Raw genomic sequence first — 21,011 nt, forward strand, 5'->3', positions numbered from 1 at the left:
AGTTGCAGACTTCCAATGACTTGTTCATCTTCCTTTGGTGTTCATGGGGTTATCTAGACAGCATTCTAAGGGTAATGATTAAAACGGAATGCAACCCACTAGAAGCGTGAGCAGCTACAGTGTAAAAGGGGCACACAGTTAATGACCAGCTCACGCGTTGTCACACGTTCAGCTCTGCTTATTTCATCTGTCTTGTCTCCGTACGCAGGGCATGTATATCTTCCTGAACAGTTGTAATAATGGCCATGGTGTAATAAAAATGTTATAGAATTTAGAGTTTGCAAGCCTGTAAGAATCTTAGCTCTGTCACAGTAACAACAGTGACAGCTAAATTATTCAGGACTTAAAATGTGTTAGGCACTGTTCAAAATGTTTTCTCTACATTAATTCAGTTAGTCCTCACAATAACCCAATGACGTAGGTAATATTATTTTCTCCATTTTGCAGATAAGGAAACTGAGGTAAAGAGAAGTTAAATAATTTCCCCTAGGTCACACAGCCTAGTGTGTGGACTTAAACCCACAGAACCTGAACTTTTAACTACTATGCTGAACTTATTCCTAAAAGTGACATTGATTAAGTTCTGTCCAATCGTTTTAATATATTTTTCAGATGCTTTCTATCACTTGATAGGAACTACTGACAGATTTGGATTTGAGGCCTAGAAATGCCAATAATCACATAGATAATTCTGGATTTATTATCAAACAAATACTATGCAGCAGAGAGAGTAATGAAAGATCTGGTTTCCTATCTGTACAATGGCTATAGCAGTTGCTACACATGATTGTTCTGAGAATTGTGAAAACTCTCAAGGAAAGGTTCCCACGACACTGACTGATGACTACTTAGCTCCCAGCTATGTTTGTTTGGTTCAGTGATGCATTTGTCATATACGGCTCTGTGCCAGGAACATGAATTTTCCATAAATACTAGAGATTTTGGTCAATCAGTTGGTATTCTATGTCTGCAGTGGTACACTCTGAGGTGCTGTGCTGAAGGACTCTAGGTCAATACTATTCCTCTTATGCAGCTGCCTGTATTGAAGAAGGTTCTGGGCTCCCACCTATGATTTCCTCAATAAAGTGTGAACTTAGTACCTCTCCAAAAGGAAGGTGAACAATTACATACCTGAAATCAGAGTGGACACATTGTAGGGGGGACTCCGCAGCCAGTTTAGAGAGGGCTGTGTGCCACTCCCAGAATGGGGCTCCCTCCACTCTACCACATACTCCTGGACAGCAGGGGCAGCTTTCCCAGGGGGCTCCCAAGTCACCATCATGTTGTCCACACCCTCTGAGTGTGCAGAGACCTGACGAGGAGCCAACAACTCTTAATGGGGAGAAGAGGGGAAAGGACAAAAACAAAATCACAGGTGGATAAAGATATAAAGAACTCATCCCAGCAAAGTTTTCAAAAAAAAAAAAAAAAAGGTTTTTTTTGAGAACTTCAGATTTGGGTGGGTGCCTGGTCCGCTCAGCTGGTTAAGTGTCTGACTCTTGATTTTAGTTTAGGTCATAATTTCACAGTTCGTGGGTTTGAGCCCTATGTCTAGCTCTGCATTTACAGTGAGGGGTCTGTCTCTCCCTCTCTCTGCCTTCTCCCACTCCCCTCCTCAGAATAATAAAATAAACTTCATTTAAAAAAGGACTTCAGATTTGGTATCGGTGCAAGGACCCTGTGTAGTTATTTCTAGAATTATTTCCCCCTTCATCTTTCATTTCTGTGTCCCCAAAGGTACCTGCTCTAATGAATATAATATGCATCCTTCTGATCTACCTCCCATATGTTTATTCAGATATCTATGTATCCTTGAAAATTAGTGTTGCTTTGTGTTTATGCTTTGTATGTTCATGAAATGTGCTGGAAGTAAATGTAATGCTTTTCTCACTTTTTCTTTCCCATTCAATATTATATTTCTGGCATATGTCCATCCTGCTGCTATATGTGAATATAGCTTATTCCTTCCAACTGATACCTTGAATCTTCTTCTGTCCAAGTGACAATCAGGAGGTTCCTTCCAACTCTTTGCTAACACAAACAAGGATGCAATGAACATTTTCTTGTATGTCCTCATGTGTCCCTGTGCAAGAGTGTCTCTGGGTGTATCTGCACAGAGCTGCTCAAGTATAGAGTAAATTTATGTATTATTTCATTAAACACAGCCAGAGTGATCTCTAAAACAGCCAATCAGTTGACGCTCCAATAAGAAAAGCATAAGGATTCTTATTTCCCCATCAACACTTGGTACTCTCTGACTTTCAAATTTTTGCCAATCTGGTACAAGCAGTTTTTAACTGTGGTTTTGTTTTTGTTTTCTGATTTCTTATGATGCTGAGGTTTTCTTCATATATTCCTGGCATTCTGACTTCCCCTCTGCTCATATACTTACCTCCCTGCTTATATACTTACCTCATTTTTTCCATTGATTTTCCTGTTTTTTCTCTGATTTACAGGAATAGGTTTTATATTCTAGTTATCAATCATTTGTCAGCTTTTAACACTAGAAATATTATACTCCAGCTTTTCAAGTCTCTGCTAACTTTATGATGTGTTTGTTACACATAACTATTTGCTTTGATGTAGGTAAATTTATCTATGGCTTGAGGAGTTTTAAGAAAAATGTTTATTTTTGAGAGAGAAAGAAAGAGGGAGTCCATGTACCCACGAGTGGGGGAGAAGCAGAGAGAGAGAGAAAGAGAGAGAGAGAGAGAGAGAGAGAGAGAGAGAGAGAGAGAGAGAGAGAGAGATGGAGAATCCCAAGCAGGCTCTGCACTGGGAGTGCAGAGCCTGACGTGGGGCTCAATCTCAGAAACTGTGAGATTGTGACCTGAGCCAAGATGAAGAATCAGATGCTTAAATTGTTGAGCCACCCAAGTGCCTCTGGCCTGTGCATTTTGAGTCTTGTTTATGAAATCCTTCCATCTTGGGATCATGAAGATACTCAATTGCATTTTCCCCTATTGGCTTCTGGTTTTTACCTTCCTCGTTTAAGTTTTTAATCCAAATCTAGATAAGGGAATAACATTTTTTTAAATGTTTTATTTATTTTTGATACAGAGCGAGACAGAGCATGAGAGGGGGAGGGGCAGAGAGAGAAGGAGACACAGAACTGGAAGCAGGCTCCAGGCTCTGAGCTAGCTGTCAGCACAGAGCCTGATGCGGGGCTCGAACCCACGAATGTGAGATCCGACCTGAGCTGAAGTCGGAGGCTTAACTGACTGAGACACCCAAGTGCCCCGGGAATAACATTTTTAAGGGAATAAATTTTATTATATTTTTCCACACTGTGAATCAACTTTTCCAAATGTGATACTATCCCTAACATACACCAAGTTCCATATACTTATGGGTGTACGCCTGGGGTCAGCTTCTTTGCCAGAACAACTGTTCACATAACTAGGCTTTGTGATGTCTGACTCTTTGATTGGTAAATTCCCCTCTTCATTTTGCCCTTCATTTTTCAAAGTGGTCCGGGATATTCATGACACTTTATTCTTCCATATAGCTTTTCGAATCAGTTTATCAGAGTCCCTAAAAATTCCAGCTATTATTTTTTATTGGACTTAAGTTAAATTTATAGTTTAATTCAAGGTGAACTGACAGTGTTCCAATGTTAATTTGTTCCATTCATAAATATGCTGTTTCATTGAAATTATTCAGCTCCTCTTTTATATCTTTTAATGAAGTTTTAAAAATTGCTTCTTAAGGTTTTTATGCATTCCTTGTTACAGGCTAATTCCTAGACACTTTATACATTTATTTTGCTATTTAAATAACACCTTATTTTATAATGCTTTTTCTACCATATGTGTCATTTTTATTTCTGGCAAACCTGCTAAAATTTCGAATTAATTCTAATAATTTGTCTGTTGCCTTTGTTGAACTTTCCACTTAGTAATTTTATTAGCTGCACACTTAAAACATCCCCTCCTTCTCGGGTGCCTGGATGGCTCAGTTGGTTGAGCGCCTGACTTTGGCTCAGGTTATGAGTTTGAATCCTGCATTGGGCTCTGCTCTCACAGCTCAGAGCCCAGAGCCTGCTTCCGAGTCTGTGTTTCCCCCTCCCTCCACCCCTCACCCGCCTGCACTCTCTCTCTCTCAAAAATAAATATTAAATTTTTTTTTAAAAAAATCACCTCCTTCCAATCTTGAAATCTCTTCTTTCATGTTTTCATCCTGTTGCAAATTTTAAGGAGAATGTGCCCATATATCTTTAATAAAATGATATTTGCTGAAGGTTTTTGGTAGAAAGTCTTTAAAAAACTAAAACATCTTCTTCTCCTCATATTTCCAATTAGGTTTATTTTTATAAAATATTATTTATTAAATTGTTTTTTTCATTTTGTGTATCTTTTGTATATCTGTTTAAAAATGCCCCTTCTCTCTTTTTTCTTTTTTATTATTGTGATGAATTATGTTAATACATTTTTCTGATATTGATCCTTCTTTATATTCTTGGGATCAATCTGTTGACCATTCTGCACTATTTTTTTTTTTTTGGCCTCTCTATCCTTCACCTACTACTAATTTTTTTTTACAGAGACTTTTATGACATAGACTTTACTTTTTTTAAAAAAATGTTTTATTTATTTTTGATACAGACAGAGACAGAGCATGAGAGGGGGAGGGGCAGAGAGAGGAGACACAGAACCGGAAGCAGGCTCCAGGCTCTGAGCTAGCTGTCAGCACAGAGCCTGATGCGGGTCTTGAACCCACGAACATGAGATCTGACCTGAGCCGAAGTCGGAGGCTTAACTGACTGAGCCACCCAGGCGCCCCTAGACTTTACTTTTTAGACAAGTTTTAAGTTCACAGCAGCATGAATGGAAGGTGCTTTCCATGTACCCCCACTACTGACGTCCTGCACCAGAGCGGTATATGCACCACAAGGTTTTTTTAATAAATATTTTCAAGTATTTTCCCCTTCCTTTAGTTTTTTCTATGACTGGAACTCCTTTTAAGTAGTTGTCATACTTTTTCTTTCTATTCTTTCAATCTTTTAAGTTTTCTCGGTTTTTGACCTCTTTCCCTGCTTTTGATGCCTTTTGGAAGTCTCTCACCCACTCTTCCACTCACTCAGTCATGAGTCTTTTCTGCTATCCAACCCTTGGCTGCGTCCTTTACTTCAACAATTAAACTTTCCATACGATCTCTTCATTTGGGGCTTCTTCATAACCACCTGACCTGAGTCATCTTTCTAGCATCCTCTCTAATCTTTCTAAGGATATGTGTTATGCTTATTCTCAACTCTTGTTCTTTCTGCAGCATGACTGAGATTTTCTATAGTACATGTTGTTCCCTTTGCTGCCTTTCTTTCCCAGAACTTGTGCCCCTCAGATTTTTCCTAATTTTCTCCTTTGGGATCTCGTCTTTTTTCTTGGACTGTTTGGCAGCCTTGGCTTTTATCTTACTGAGGTGAGACAGTGAAAGCCTCACTGTAGTCCAGGTGGGGAGGAGGACTTTTCCAGGGTGGAAAGCTCCAGGCCAGAGAGCCTCCGGTGATGCCACCTGAGCTCTCCCTGTCCCCATGTTCCCCTGAGGTGCACCGGGTACCTCCAGAACCCAGTACTCATGCCTCTGTGGCTGGCACTGCTCTGCATGGGGGGCAGGGACTGCTATTTTCTTTTGTAATTGCCAGGCCCATGGGGTAGATGGCAGGAGAAATCTCAAGGGCCAGCCAGCTCACAGGTAGTCTTTGCTCTCAGCTCCCCTCCACAGCCGGGTGCCAGGGCCTCTCTGAAGTTATCCTGATCTGCTCTCTGGACTGCCCTGCTCCACAGTAGAAGTGTCCAAGCAATGATCATATCAGGGCACCATGAGCAAGAAGAAAGGGAAACCAGAAACTGCCACTGCAGCACTCCCTTTCAACACGGTTCCCCACTGCACGCATCCCTGTCCTCCTGTGGCATCCTCAGTGCTGTGCTTGGTGGTGAGGGCCTGTAGCCTGAGGAGTGGCTATCTTGTCAGCCACTGGAATTCCTCAGTAGGAGTCTCTCATATTCACTTGCCTTGTTATCAGTGTCCTGGAAATGCCACAAGATTTTGTGGCTTTTTTTTTTTTTTTGAGAATGAAATGCATCTATTTGGTAAATATTTATTGAGCACCTTAGGTTCCAGTACCCTTTGCCAGGCGATGGACTAAAATAGCCGAAGAGCCCTTCTGGCCACTGCTTTCACCAGAATGAGCTGGGCAAACCAACTTGGCATTGCTCTGCCTGACTCACCGTATTTACCAGGAACCAGCCTGAATTTTCTTCCCATGATGTTTGTCAGGGCATGTTCTCTCCTTCATTACTCTGCTAACAACTCACCTTTTTTTCTATCACCTTTCAGAATTATGCCTTTAGCCTCGATCATTCAACTTCTCATCTCCTTTTTCCCTGAGAGCTTCTGAACAGAGTTATGAAGTTCATAAGGTATTTGGAAGAAGTGCTCACCTAAGAGACAGGTGGCCTGGTTTTTCAGTCCAGCTCTGCCACCAATTGGATGTATTGATCTTGGCTAGGTTATTCCACCTCCTGGGGTCTCAGTCTCTGACATCTGTGTGAGTCTCTGTTTATGACCGTACCAGTTTCTTTAAAATTTTATTTATTTATTTGTCTATTTGTTTAGAGAGAGAGAGTATGTGAGAGCAGGGAAGGAGCAGAGGGAGAGGGAGAGAAAGACTCTTAAGCAGGCTCCATGTTGAGCACAGAATCCAAAGCAGCGTTCAAACTCACAAACTATGAGATCATGATCTGAGCTGAAATCAAGAGTTGGACAGTCCACAGACTGAGCCACTCAAGCACCCCTCTACTGGCTTTTGATTTTTCCCATAGTTTTGAGAATTCTTGAGTACAGGGATTGTCTTAAATATTAAATATGTTTTTACTTGTTGACTGAGGGGTTTAGCACACATTCAGTCTTCATCCATAAACCAACAAAATCACTCTTGTGCTTCTTTCTAGGCAATGCTGTCAGGTGCTTTTTACAACAGAGTTCTCCCTACTTTCTCAAAATCAACATAATTCTGTCTGGCGGGGAGTATTATAAATATATATTATATATAAAATATTTATATATTTATATATAAATAATATTTCTGCCAGATATAATTGTGTGTATATATATATACATACTCATATATGTACATATATATACATACATGCATATATATACACACAAATATATATATATATATATGTGAGGAGTACACATTAACATATACTGAAAGAAAGGGAGACAAAATCATAGTACACTATTCCTACAGATCATTCAGAATACATGTGAGACAAGAGCGCTCAAGGATGGGACCATGTAATTTGCCAATGTGTCCTCCATGTCACTCTGGGATACACAGGGTGTTGGCTGGTTGTATTGGGTGGTTCAGATGTCGTCTTAGGAGAAGCAATACACCCTTGATATTCCAAGATTTCCAGGACTAGAACTTTCCTAGTTAGTTCTCAAGCACTGTCCTATCTTACCTCCCCTGCATGTCCATCCTTATTGAGCCCATCCTTCTTTAACACCTATCCAGTCCAAGAGGAGAGGAACAGGTGTTTTGTCACTGGTTTCTCTCATCTTCCACCTCCCCAGGGACCTCATTCCATTAGTTAGTCCCTCTCTCCCCTTAATCTTCATACTCTTTCCTACCCAATTCTTTTTCTCAATCTACATGCTTGCTCAGATCTCATTAAAAAAAAAAAAAAAACCTCACACCTCCACACCTCCACTCCCACACCTGGCTCACACAGAACTCTCCATGCTCAGGTCGCACGTTGCCTCCTTCCCTGGCATTCTCTTCAAGTCCATGCTTCAGCTTTTCTAGAGTTCCCTGTGTATCCTCTAATCTCACATTTATTATACTGCACCAGAGTTTACTTGTTTTTGTCTGCCCCTCCAACATGACTGAATATAACTGGAGGACCTCAGCAGTATATTTTACCTATTGCTGGATTCTAGCCGCCTTATGTAGTATATGTTCAATAAATGACTGTTGAATGAGTAAAGTAGAGGCCAACTCTAACGTAATGGAAGCGTCCTTTAGAGAAGTTGTTACCAAATCTAAATAAAGCCCCTTTAGGGGTGCCTGGGTGACTCTGTCAGTTAAGCATTGGACTCTTGATATTTTGGCTCAGGTGATGACCTCAGGGTTGTGGGCCTAGCCCCACATTGGGCTCTTCACTGACAGCACTGACAGCATGGAGCCTGCTTTGTAGTCTCTTCCTCCCTCTTCTCTCTCTCCCTCCCCTGAGTGTGCATTCTCTAGCTTTCTCTACATAAATAATAAATAAATAAGACACTTGGAACAGGACCAAAAAATTCACAAAGGTTATTCTCAAGACCCATCTTCAGTGGTATTTGAAGAAGTAAGGTATTCCGACATATTACATTTTAACAACAGCAGGATATGAGTTCAATTCACTTAAAAAATTATATATGTAGTACTTACTGGAGAAAAAATTTTAAATTATAGAAAGTGAAAGTGGGGGGGTGCCTGGGTGGCAGCTGAAATCAAGAGTCATGCTAAACCGACTGAGCCACCCCAATACATATTTTAAATAGTATCATCCCATACATACTATGGAAAGCCTACCTCTTTACTTACTCTGTGCATTTTTGCTTGTCAATACAAGCACAACTACAATATCACTTTAATGCTAGTGTGGAATTAAGGCAGATGAGAGTCATGATATGTTAAACCATTCCATTCTCTATTATTTTAGTTAGGTTGTTTGTGGTGTTTCACTATTTCAAAAAATTTTCAACAAACATTGTTGTGCCTACACTTCTAAGTACTTACCATTTGCTGAGAATACATTTCTCATGGTAAAATTCTTTGGTCAAAGATACGTTAGTATTTGAGGTTTGTTACATATGGGCAAATGTCTTCAGAAAGTTGTACAAATTTACACAGCCACCAGCAGGGTATGAGTATATCTCTTCCCCACACACTCCCCCACATGGGTTATACTAACTCTACTTCCTCTTTCTCAGTCTGATTTGGTTTCTTGTGCTTTTTTTTTCTTTCAAAATTTGCATGTCATTAATTGCTAGTTAGTTTGAACATATTTTCACATCTTTATCTCTACTTTTCTATTTATTCTTTGAGTTGTCTGTTCATATCCTCTGATCACTTATTTATTTGAAAAAAATAATCTTTTGCTGACAATGTGATATATACTCTTAGATTGCTATTTACATTAAAAATATTTTTAAATTTAAATTGTTTTTAATGTTTATTTATTTTTGATAGAAAGAGAGAGAGAAGGAGAAAGAGAGAGAGACAGAGCATGAGCAGAGGAGGAGCAGAGAGAGAGGGAGACACAGAATCTGAAACAGACTCCAGGCTCTGAGCTGTCAGCACAGAGCTTGACTCAGGGCTCAAATTCAGGAGTGGTGAGATCATAACCTGAGCCTAAGTCAGATGCTTAACTGACTGAGCCATCCAGATTACCCAAACTGCTGTTTACATATTTAAAGCTTTGTTTATGGTGTTTAAAAAATTTTTATTTTACTATGCAGAGAGTTTGAGCTTTTTTTCCAGACAGTTAATTTATCTTTTTCTTCAGGATTCCTCCTTGGATACCTACCCACATTCGTCAGAGAGTATCAGTTAACACCCCACACTCTCTCCTCATCATCTTCAGCAAGGGAACACTGCTGCCTAGAGTATATTTCTAAGTCTCCTTTGCAGCTGGCTGTGGCCAAGTGACCAGGCAGAATCAATGACTCCAAGGGTGTTGTGTGACCTGAAGCAAAGTTCCTCAGGGTGAGGGCCCTCCTCTCTTCCTTCTTTTCCTAGAAGAAAGTACCTAGATCTCTGGCAGCCATCTTGGACAATGTCCATCTTGAGGATGGAAGCCAACTTGGCAGCAGGAACAGAAAGGAGGAGCCTGGAATCCTAATGATGTCACCAAGTTGTCACACCAGCCCTGAGCTGTCTACCTCTGAACTTCTTTTATGTGAGAGAATTAATAAGCCACTCCAGTCAGACCTCTGGTAAGAGCAACCCTTACTGCTAAGCAATTCCCAACTCACATACCAACCCGAAGTTACATCAATATTTACTTGTATTTTCTTCTAGTTATTTTTAACTACTCTGTTATCTCTATCTTTATGGCTGTATGACCAAAAAGATATACAACTAGGATTTAAGTGTATATAAAATATCATGTTTGAGTAGAGGCTTCTTTCAAATGATGATTTCTAGACTCACATGTAGATAAAATTGTTCCACTGGATTTTAAGAAAGGACTTAATTATAGTTTTATTAGTCATTTTTGGAAAAGTCAGGCCAATGGTCTTGACATGGAATCTATTTATAATGTGGATTTGAGAAATAACATTTATATCCAATTTATTGACTAATTATAGGCTTTTATCTTGAGAAATTAGTTTTCAGAACATGCAACTGTAAAATGTGTATAGCTAGTTGAGAGATTTTCAATATAGGAAATTGGTACATATCTAAATCTGTGTAATAAAGAGCTATAGTACAGAAAAATTTTGCTGTAGTTTCATTACAGCCAGAATACGTTTGACTTAAGTGTAGAAAGCTTTTTTCTAGAACCTGACAACACATGCTATTCTTGATCCTAGGAAAATTAGCCAAATATTAGTGTTCAATTTAATGTAACTAATATTTTCTAACTAACATTTGTTAAGCACCTGCTATATATGAGTCTCTGTATTTAATCTCATGATGACCTGCAAGGCAGAGGGGGAAACTGAAGTTCAGACATGTTAATTCACTTGTCCAAGACCAGATACAAAAGAGCCTCTGAAGGCTGTTGGCTCCAAACTACTGTGTTACTCATGCCAGGCCCTGGGCTGAGCCTGTGGGAGATAAGATGTAAGTAAGACAGTTTCCCATAAGCAATAATTGAAGGAAAGTTGGTACTTACCTGCCTCACACAGGTCCATTAAGTTAATACGAGCTGGCAGGGAACTGCCTTTTGAGTTGGCTGCAGACACAGTTGCAGCCCAGTTCCCAGTTCTGGGAATGATCCAGGTCCAGGAGGTGTGTTCTGTGATGTTCTGTATTGTGACTTTCTCTCCTGCCACTTCCTGCAAGGTCACTCGATAGTGGAGGATTTTTCCTCTTGCCTCAGATATACTCATATTCTGCAAAGAAACACATCCACTTACTGTGTAGTCTCAAACAAGGTCGCTGGAGCCTTTGTGCCTGGACCTTATAGCTCCTGCAGCAGCAGGTTACATTTGAATGACCTTTTCATTTACATCTTCTCATCTCCTGCAGTGCATATTTTTATGCCTCCACCCAAACCTACCATTTAGGGGGAAAAATCAGTTAATATTCTTTGAGGCTAATTCTTAAAGACACATTGATTTTCCTTTCTTGTTTCAAAATGAAACTTCCAGCAGTAGAAAACTCAATGACATCCAATGGAACAAGACTGGAATCTGAACTCAGATGATCTGGGTTTCAGTTTCAGTGCTACCAATCACTAGCTGTGTGAGCCAGTGCAAGGCATTCAGCACCTCTGAATCTCCATTTCTAAATCTGTGAAACACACACACACACACACACACACACACACACACACAACATTTTATACAGAAAGTGTAATGCTGCTCATTAAATCAAAAGTGAGATTTTCAAGAGCTAAACTAGTAAAATCTACACTCATGAACTGCATTTGCCATCTGTCCTAGGAAAGTAAGACACTGTTTATAAATGTGTGACTAATGAGTTTTGGAATTGCAAGAATTCCAATTGAGAGCATTTGGGAAGGATCCCAGAAAGTAAGCAGAAATCTAATTATTTGTATTGTAACCCTGTTTGGATAAGGACCATGGGAAACAGAAGCAATGAAAATGGAGAGATGCCAAGGCCAGCACTGGCAGTGCCCGTCCATGCCTAGGACAGGGAGAGGAAGCTTTAGCTCGCCAGACGTAAGCACTACCGTTTTCTTGGCAAGGCTCTTCCTGCATAGGTGCAGGTTCTGAAAGACACACCTTAGGAATGTCACATATTCTTTTCTCTGATTCCCTACCGTTTAAGCAATCTTCTAGTAATTTGGTTTCCTGTGAAGTTTATCTTCCAGGAGAGACTGGGGTAACATGAACATCTGGTTTACTTAAAATTTATGTTTTTCACTTTAAGTGAATAAATTGGCCTTCTGATTATAATTTGGCTTCTGAAATAATTAGCATGCTGAGAGAGAATGTTCCTATCTGCTGACTCAAGCCTTGTAGTTAGCCCAACAGCTGCATTCCTCTCTATAAATTAATCCATGAACATCTAGCGTTTTATATTTTAGTCTCTGGGAACTTGATTAATTCAGGTCCCTATCATAGGTGCCCTTCTGGATCCACAAGGTCCAGGACTGGATCTTAAACCACGGTCAGTGCACCAGGTGAATGCCATGTTGCTGAGGGCTCTTTTGGGCGCATATTCAGTCTTTCCCTAGAAGACATTTTTGTGTTCTGGCAAGAACCAAGGAAGTTAATATTTTAATAGTCTATCACAGTCAATCCTATAGGCCTGTTATATGCATTAAAGTGAGTGCTTTTGAGATTGTGATGTTTCGAACTGTTATTAATAAACATGCCCTTTGTCACAGGAGAAAAAAACAGGTAAGTTAAAGCAACAGCTGGCTGGGGAAGATCATCTCCTCAGCTCTCTATCTCTCTGTCCTTCCCTGTCTCCTCTGTAGATCTAGAGCTAGGACTATTAGTCCACCCTCACACCATGCACTCCTCAGGGCACTCCTCAAGGGTAACTGTGCTCACAAAGCTCCCCATTCTTGACAGGAACCCAAGGGGCTTCAGTCCTACTCTGACAACTGAGAGAATAGAGCCCTACTTGAAAAAACACCTTGCAAAGCAGCCCTCATTACCTTCCTCTCACTGTCCTTCATAGAGATCTCAGCAATCTCATTTAATCCTATGGTGGAGTGCTGGAAGAAGGGGGAAATGCCAAATCAACTTGGGTCCAATGAACTTGCTTAGGGACTGCTTCCACACACTACACACTGCAGTGATCTAGTAAACAGAGATGTGGATCCGAAAGAAGAGTGAAGATTCCTGGATGGTAGTAAAGGGCCTGGACCCAAATCCCTGCATTTTCCCCTCCACACACATTTGGGGCTGAAGATATCATTGAGAAGGTGCAGGTGGAGTTAAGGTACTTAGAGAAATAAATATGGTATCCCATGAATTATGCTTTTATAAAATATCAATCTCAAGTTTTGGGATAAAGATTAACATTACTCAGGCAATTGGTCTTCTTCACCAACTTGAAAATGGGCATAACTTGTCCAACCAACATGGTCCATGAGACAAAAAACCCAATGAGCCAAAAGGAAAACAAATATTTATCCAGTTGGGCACACAGTCTTCTGAAGCAAGTGAAAGCAGTGTAATTTGGTTTTTAAGAAAAATATTAACATAAAGTTTGCAAATAACGCATGTAATCCATCACCTCCAGATTTTACTTGGCCCTGATGTAATGGAATATCATCACAGAACTTCAGAACCAGGAAGGACTGTACAGTTTAACAATTAATTCAACGGTTCATTTTATCAATAGGGAAACTAAGTCCAGGACTTGAAGTGAGTTCCTTAAGGGCTCTCCAGGGATAGAGGGGGAGCCGAGAGTGGAATCCAAGGCTCCTGACTAGCAATCCCTCTGCTCTGCTGTGCTGCTCCTCGTGCTGGCAAGCCTGAGACAACTGGTCAGCAGGGGGCACCATGTTTCATAGCTGGAATCCCCAGGCACCCTCTGGCCCAATGTGGGAAAGCAGTTAGTCTAATTTTGAGGTTGTGGTATATTCTGAGGTGGAGCATCAGCAGCAGACATCAGGTTAGCAATTTGGGGAGGGTGGAAATCCAGAATTCTTTTTTCTTCCAGAGCCAACAGGCCTTGTGTCACAAGGAGACAAGCTGTGAACCCAAAAGAACTGCCACCTAGGGGGCCAGCTGGGTCTGTCTAGATGAACTTCTTTTATTCTAATGTTTATATTTATATGCTTATCTATTTATATTTAATATTTATTCTAATGTTTTATTCTAATGTATATTTGGGTGCGTCATAGAGAGGAACTATCATTTATTGGGCCACACCATGAGTCAGAAGCTTTACATCTATCCTTGCATTTGGTCCTCACATCTCCCTGTCTAGAGGGAGCTGAAGCTTGGAGAGGTTAAGAGACTCAAGTGGTCCCCACAGAAAAGTAAATTTTTTAGTGCGCCCTCTGGTGGGCGTGTGGGAGAAAAGCGATGTCCGAAATGTGTCCAATGTCTCTGGTACTTGTACCTTTGTGGGCAGTTCTGAAAGTAGGTCTCAAGCCAGTGTTCCTACTGTCATTGTCACCCTCTCCTACTGGAAAGAGCGTGCTAAGCATGAAAAGCTGTCCCATGGCCTCCTTCAGTTTTCTTTCTGCTCTGTGTGCAAGAAACGATCTAAACTTAGTAAAGTCAGCTTTTCTGACTTCAGTTTGTCTGAGAACCAAAGAATGAACAGTTCCCTCATAACCTATGGTGAGAGTCCTATTGGGGGAAAAGGCTTTCACCATCAAAAATAACTTGGCGAATGTATCTGTGATAGGACAAAATCTGGTACCTGTCAGAATGCAAGACCTCTTGTTGTTGGTTTTCTGTTTATTTTATTTTTTTTATTATTTTTTTTATTTCAGAAAATAGAGAACTGTATTTTAATTTCTGTTTGTTTTTAAAGATTTTATTTAAGTAATCTGTACACCCAACATGGGGCTCAAACTCACAACCCCGAGATCAAGAATCACATGATCCACCGACTGAGCCCTCCAGGCACCCCTGTTTTGTTTTTAAGTATACAGGAGTAAGAGTGCCTCTGTGAATTGATAAATCACATCTTCTTAGGACTTAAAAAACCTACTGTACTTGTCAAAAAATAATATTTTATTCTAACTTCCCCTGATGCAAACAAACAAACAAACAAAAATCTGTTAGCTTAGCCCACATTAAAGAAGAGAGTCTGTAGTCAAGACCTCTTAGAAAGCTGGGGAATTTGAATATGTCACAGTTTTGTCTTTGAAGACTTTTGGGGTGGCAAGGTTGGTTTTGGAACACTACTGAGTTAGTTTTTTTTTTCTTATGTCTTTTGTTTGTTTTTGAGAGACAGAGAGAGACAGTGCGAGCAGGGGAGGGTCAGAGAGAGGGGGAGACACAGAATCTGAAGCAGGCTCCAGGCTCTGAGCTGTCAGCACAGAGCCTGACGTGGGGCTCGAACCCACGAACCGTGAGATCATGACCTGAGCCAAAGCCGGACGCTTAACTGGGTGAGCCACCCAGGCGCCCCTGAGTTAGTTTTTCTTTGCTTTCTTGCTTCACCACATAGCAGTTGTGTGACCTTGGCCAAATTATTTTACCTCTCTGAGGCTCAATTTACTTATCTGTAAAATGAGGTAATTCTATGTATAGCATAGGCTTACTGGAGGATTCAACGGGCTGAAGGAGGCAAAGAGTTTCAAAGCATGCTGGGTGCATGGCAGATGTTAAGACACTTGGTGAGCTCCCTGTTGTCGGTTACTCTCATATAAAAATCATCATACCTGGCACTTTTCCATTATATTCATAGGACTCTTCTACCAGTCTATGGAAGGCCAGGTCATCTTGACTTGGCTGCCAGCATAGCTCTGTATTAAAATCTCACCAATGTCATACAGTTGATTACAAAGCACATATAATTTGTGGGTTTAAGCCTGGATATTGATTTCAGAACTTGGCATTCAGCAACCCAGCACGAAGTGAAGGAGCACCTCAAATGACAACCCTCATCTGAAAGGTTTAAAAATCACTGTATTGAAATGATCCATCGAGGGGTGCCTGGGTGGCTCAGTCGGTTAAGCCTATGACTTCAGCTCAGGTCAGATCTCATGTTCGTGGGTTCAAGACCCGCATCAGGCTCTGTGCTGACAGCTAGCTCAGAGCCTGGAGCCTGCTTCCGGTTCTGTGTCTCCTTCTCTCTCTGCCCCTCCCCTTCTCATGCTCCATCTCTCTCTGTATCAAAAATAAATAAAACATTAAAAATTTTAATAAAAGAAATGATCCATCTGTGGATCTGTCCTCTCACGAGCCTGTCAGTTCATCTTTGTGTCCTCAGCGTCCTGCAAAATGTTTGCCTCCTGATAATTTAGCAAACACTTTTCGTGATTCTCTCATTAATCTTTGCAACAACCTCATTTGGGATATACTACTACTGTCTGCACTTGTGAGGAAAGGACGGCACAGAGAGGTTAAGCACCTTGTTTAATTAAGAACACACACCCAGTAAGTAGTGAAGCTGCAACCTGAACCCAGACAGCGCAGCTCTGCCTAGAGGGTGAGTCCTTAACAGCTGTTATGTTAGCACTTTCTAGATTCTCCGAGGTGTTTTGCTACCCTGAACTTATTTAATGGATACTAATATCTCATGGTAGTTCCTGAGCCATCATGATTTCTAACTTGTTTTGCAGCAGAAAACAGCAAAATTATGGAAACTTTGTCAGAGCAAAACTTGAACTCCCCTTCCATCTCTGTTTTCTGTCTTCTGTTAATTCTCTGCTACCCACTTTCTTATCTTTGTCATTGACCACATTCTGTTATCCAACTGAGATTCTCTACATTACAGCTAGTATAATATGTGTGACCAGTAAGCAAGGGAAAACAACCTGTTCTGTCTGAAAATACCTTCAGAAATGCTGTGACAGCCTGTGATGGGACCAGGGCTGGGAAAGGAAAGGAGGCAGAGTTGAATATTGCCAACAAAACTATCAAAATCTTCCCATCTGCTGCTTTTGTATTTAAATCTTGATTCTGGGATTGGATGCCTCCTCTAATTATATAAAGGCCTCAGGCTCCTGACAGCCAATCTTCCCTGTGGGTTTATGACAGACCTTTGTTCTACATCAATATAAACCAGATTACAAGTAATATTTTCCTACATTTACTGGATTTCTTTCATATGAGAGGGCCAAAGGATACGTCTCCTCAGTGCACCATGAATATGGACTGGAATATTCTTCATAGGACCCAGAGAAATACAGAGAAAGAGACGAAGGGAGTGTACTAAATAAGCTGCCTCTGGTCACAGCAGCCTTTCTGAGGCTCTGCTGTAAACTAGTGTAGGGGACTCATTCTTTGCGACTTCTGTGATTTGAGGGTAGCTGTTTATCCGAATGAATTACATCATTTCACAAATGAATAAAACCCACCAAATCTTCCCCCTACTTTCGGAACTGAGTTTCTCTAACTCTCTCCTGTATTGCTGGTGAAGGCCCCAAAGGGGCGCTATTCGCTACACCCAGGAGCTGCTAGCTGCAGGCAGCCCCGGAGCTCTAGAAAGTTTATGATCTGCCATGATTAAGAAATTAACAGAGGAAATTGGAAAGGCTAATGAGGTTTTAATCCACTGTCATATCTTTTCATACATTGTCTGTCTATCTATCTACCTATAAGGTGATTTTCTTCCTAAAGGATCCATGCTGTGTGAAGTGAAAGAAATGTGTACTGGATCATGGACTGAAATCCATGGATTGAAATGCTTAATCAAAACAAAGGAAACAATATGAATCTTTGCAGAGAAGGAAGATACAGGAATGTGGGGGAAGGGAGGCTAAAAGCCCCCTGTGAAGAGCTTTAACGTGACACTGGCGTGGTCTGTGACAGAGCAACATTTCCTACTTCTTATTGCATTTATTATTTGAACACTACCGAGATGTTTTATTTCATAAAGTTGTACTTTTTTGATTTCAACATAGAAAGTATTTTTTTCTCTTAAAAATAGCTATGGCAAAAAATACTACCAGATGTTTTCTGAGGAAACAGAATTTTTGGAAGAAAGCTTTTAGGAGAAACCCAGAGTAAGTAGGTAAGAGCCGGAATAAAGCAAAAGTCTCCTTTACCCTCAACACCCCCCGACACTCACATGCGTCCATACACACATTCACGAACTCTCATATCCACACCCCCTCCAGCCTCCATAACTGTGAGAGATTGATTTCTGTTGTTTATAATCCGCCCAGTCTATGGTATTTTGTTATAGTGCCCAAATGGACTAAGACACTCACCTTCATGCACCCACACTGACACACACACTCATATATACACACCCACACTCCCACTCACATCCCACACATGTATAAAAAACTCACACCCATTCACACACATATTCACGTTTACTCTTTGCACTCACACAATCTACAACATACATGTGCACACATCACTCACAGGCACACTCACACACACATACTCACACCTACCCATATTCACACTTCACTCTCTCATACACACGGGCTGTACCCATTCAGCACCAAGTTGTTCTCTTCTGATGTAAACATCCTACAAAAATGAAAGGTCATCTCAAATTCCCCCAGCTGTCAGAGAAACATGTTCTCACTTTGTTCAGAGACTAATGGGGTTTTACCTGGGGTTTCTTTTGGTGCCAAGACCTGAAATCCCCCTCTGCAGTGGCAGGGTGTCCCTCTCACTGGGGTTCCCAGTATTGATCAAAGTGGGAAAAAAAAAGCCAAAACCAACACACATACGTCTTTGCTTCCTTTCCTCAGTGAGGTCTGATTTGGGTCCCACCACAAAGCACCTGATCTGGCTGCAGCTTTTCTTTCTAGTCTGACATTTAAACAGGCCCCTTATGGCATGGCACCACCCCATCAATTCCTGAGCCTGTCTGAGAGTGGCGTGGGGAGTCCCAGGTGGACGAGTGGGACAGAAGTGGCTCCAGACAGGAGGGCCAGGGACCTCTGTCCAGGAAGGACTCCCAGCAGCAAGCACCATGGGACCTGAAATCCTCACTTAGGAATCACGTCATATCCCTATATCTGTTTCTGTTTGTGAAATGGGTGGTGGGCCTGCATGCTGCTTACATTCCCTCTGGCTCTCAGGGTCTGTAGCTCTGTGGTCAAAGCAGACCTGCTCATCTCAGTAACTCTCGTCAGTCTTTTGCTGCCACTGCCAGGTGAGTGGCCTATTTGGGGCCACTGAAGAAGCCCAGGGTTTTGCAGAAAAGGATTTAATCCTGTGACAACCCTGCAAAATTGAGGAGTAGATTCAACATTCCTTAAGGAGGCTCTCTCAAACTGGATAGTCACAGAAGGTCTTGAAGGTGCCCTGTCTTGATCAACATCTGGTGCCAAGTTGTGGAAGTTTCTAGTATTCACATTTTTGGTTTCTTAGTCAAGCCAGTTCCAGTCCCATGCACCCACAATTAGGCTCCACAAAAGGGAAACTTTTTTAGCAGTAAGAGATGCCCACCATAGCATGGACTGTTTACAAAGTATAATTCCCCCTGTCCCAGATGGTCCCAGCCAGGGGCATATGTCAGTCCTGGCTGGAGTGGGAGACATACATGCTAATGACAGGAGAGATGGACTAGAAGAGAATTCACGTCCTTCTGAATTCCAAGACCTCACTTTAGAATTTAGGCTTTTCCAGGCTTAGAGGCATGATTAAAATGAAAAGCAGAGGGAGAGAAGAATTTGCATATGCATGTTGGCTGAGCATTACCTGTGGCTAAAAAAACATTTATAGGAACTCTGTCTTCTCAGATCACTGATGAGGACACTCAGAGAGAAGGAACTTCTATGGAAAGAGGAATTTTGGTTTTAACCAGTTGATTACTTGTAAAAATGAAAACCATTAGTCAAGAACTGAGCTGGGTCCTTCTATAATATTCACAAATTATGGCTGTTCTAAATGTCTTGCTTTGAGAATTGTCTTGCTCTTAAACATGGCTTCATTTTAAAATAAATTTTAAGCTGCAGTTTTAGTTTCAAAGTGAAGAGCTTGATTATGACTCACCAAGCTATTTATAGTAGTCTCGTACCAGACATTTTGTGCACATGTGAGAGATAAAGGAAAGGAGGGAGAAAGAGATCATTTCTTGCCTGGCTCATTTCTTAAAACTGAAGGAGACTGCAATTATCAAAATCTACCATGCTAACCCCATCAGAGGACTCGATATTCATTTCTGACTCTCAGCTTCCTAATTCCAAAACTGCTGATTTACCCTTAACTGGAAGAGGTGTAGTGAGAGGGATCCAGGTGTAGGGAAGTAAAGAGAAGGACAGCTCACCTGAAAACCTCGAATTATGAGCATGCCAATCAGGAGCTCAATTCAAATAGTATTTTCTTTTCACAAAGATGAGTCATGATAGAGCATGAAGAGTTCTGGATGGGGTTTCAGTCTCAATTCTGCACTTGGTAGCTGGGTGACTGTGGGAAGAACATCCTCTCTCTAACCCTCAGGTTTTCCATTTGTTAAGTAAGGATACCTAGACCTACCCCAAAGGATTTTTGGAGGATTAAGTAAAGCAACCACACCAGATTTCAGCACTGTGTGAAACTCTCACATCCTGTAATACCATTAGGCCTAACTGTTTTCTGGAAGGTTGTTTGAATCATTACTGTTTTACTACAGTTCCTGAGGAAGAGTTGCTTTCCGTTCCTCTTCACATGATGTCTACGATTACTTGAGTTTCTGAGGTAGGACAGCCTTCTTTCTGCCCTCTTCCTTTTCAATGACTATCACAAATATATTCCTAGATATCCCCGTCCACAGACTTCCACCTTTATTTTCCCAAAAAGTGAGTAAGTAAGCTGGCGTGGTCACTGCTGGGCATGTTATATGTACGGGAGATAAGAGTGGCTGGGAGGGCCAAGAGTGAGAAGAAATGGTGCAGTGGGGCAGTGTGGAGTAGGTGCCTGGAGACGGGTAGGGATGCAAGCAGATGCGGACAAGACGCAGTTGTGTGGAGGAGGGAACTCAGTCAGGGCTCTCACCCTATCTGACAAAAGTAAATCACCCTGAGTCAAGTGCCATGAAGATACTGCTGACAAAATGAGCTCCAACCAAGTCTCTGAAGCCTTGTATAAAGCCACTATGGAAATGAAACTTATTTTGGGGGCTTAAAACATTTTTCAAATATATAATTCATTCTATGTATTGATTATACCTCAAAAAACAAAATAAAACAAGAAATCAACTAAATATACAATTCTCTTGAATTTTACATTGACACTAAAAC

The 21,011-nt window shown here is 41.1% G+C and overlaps 1 protein-coding gene across 7 annotated transcripts in view; it reads right to left on the bottom strand.

Moving 5' to 3' along the window:
* The window catches only part of IL12RB2 (interleukin 12 receptor subunit beta 2), a 79,176-nt gene that overhangs the window by 23,628 nt on the left and 34,537 nt on the right, over window positions 1-21,011 (bottom strand). For all 7 annotated transcript variants that reach the window (XM_029948979.1, XM_029948980.1, XM_029948983.1 and 4 more), the window contains 2 exons: window positions 10,890-11,109; window positions 1,132-1,332 (listed from right to left, as the gene is read on the bottom strand). In XM_029948979.1, the coding sequence (XP_029804839.1) occupies window positions 1,132-1,332; window positions 10,890-11,109 (421 nt within the window). The remainder of the gene's footprint in view (window positions 1-1,131; window positions 1,333-10,889; window positions 11,110-21,011) is intronic.

Source organism: Suricata suricatta, chromosome 8, assembly GCF_006229205.1.
Source record: "Suricata suricatta isolate VVHF042 chromosome 8, meerkat_22Aug2017_6uvM2_HiC, whole genome shotgun sequence".
NCBI lineage: Eukaryota > Metazoa > Chordata > Mammalia > Carnivora > Herpestidae > Suricata > Suricata suricatta.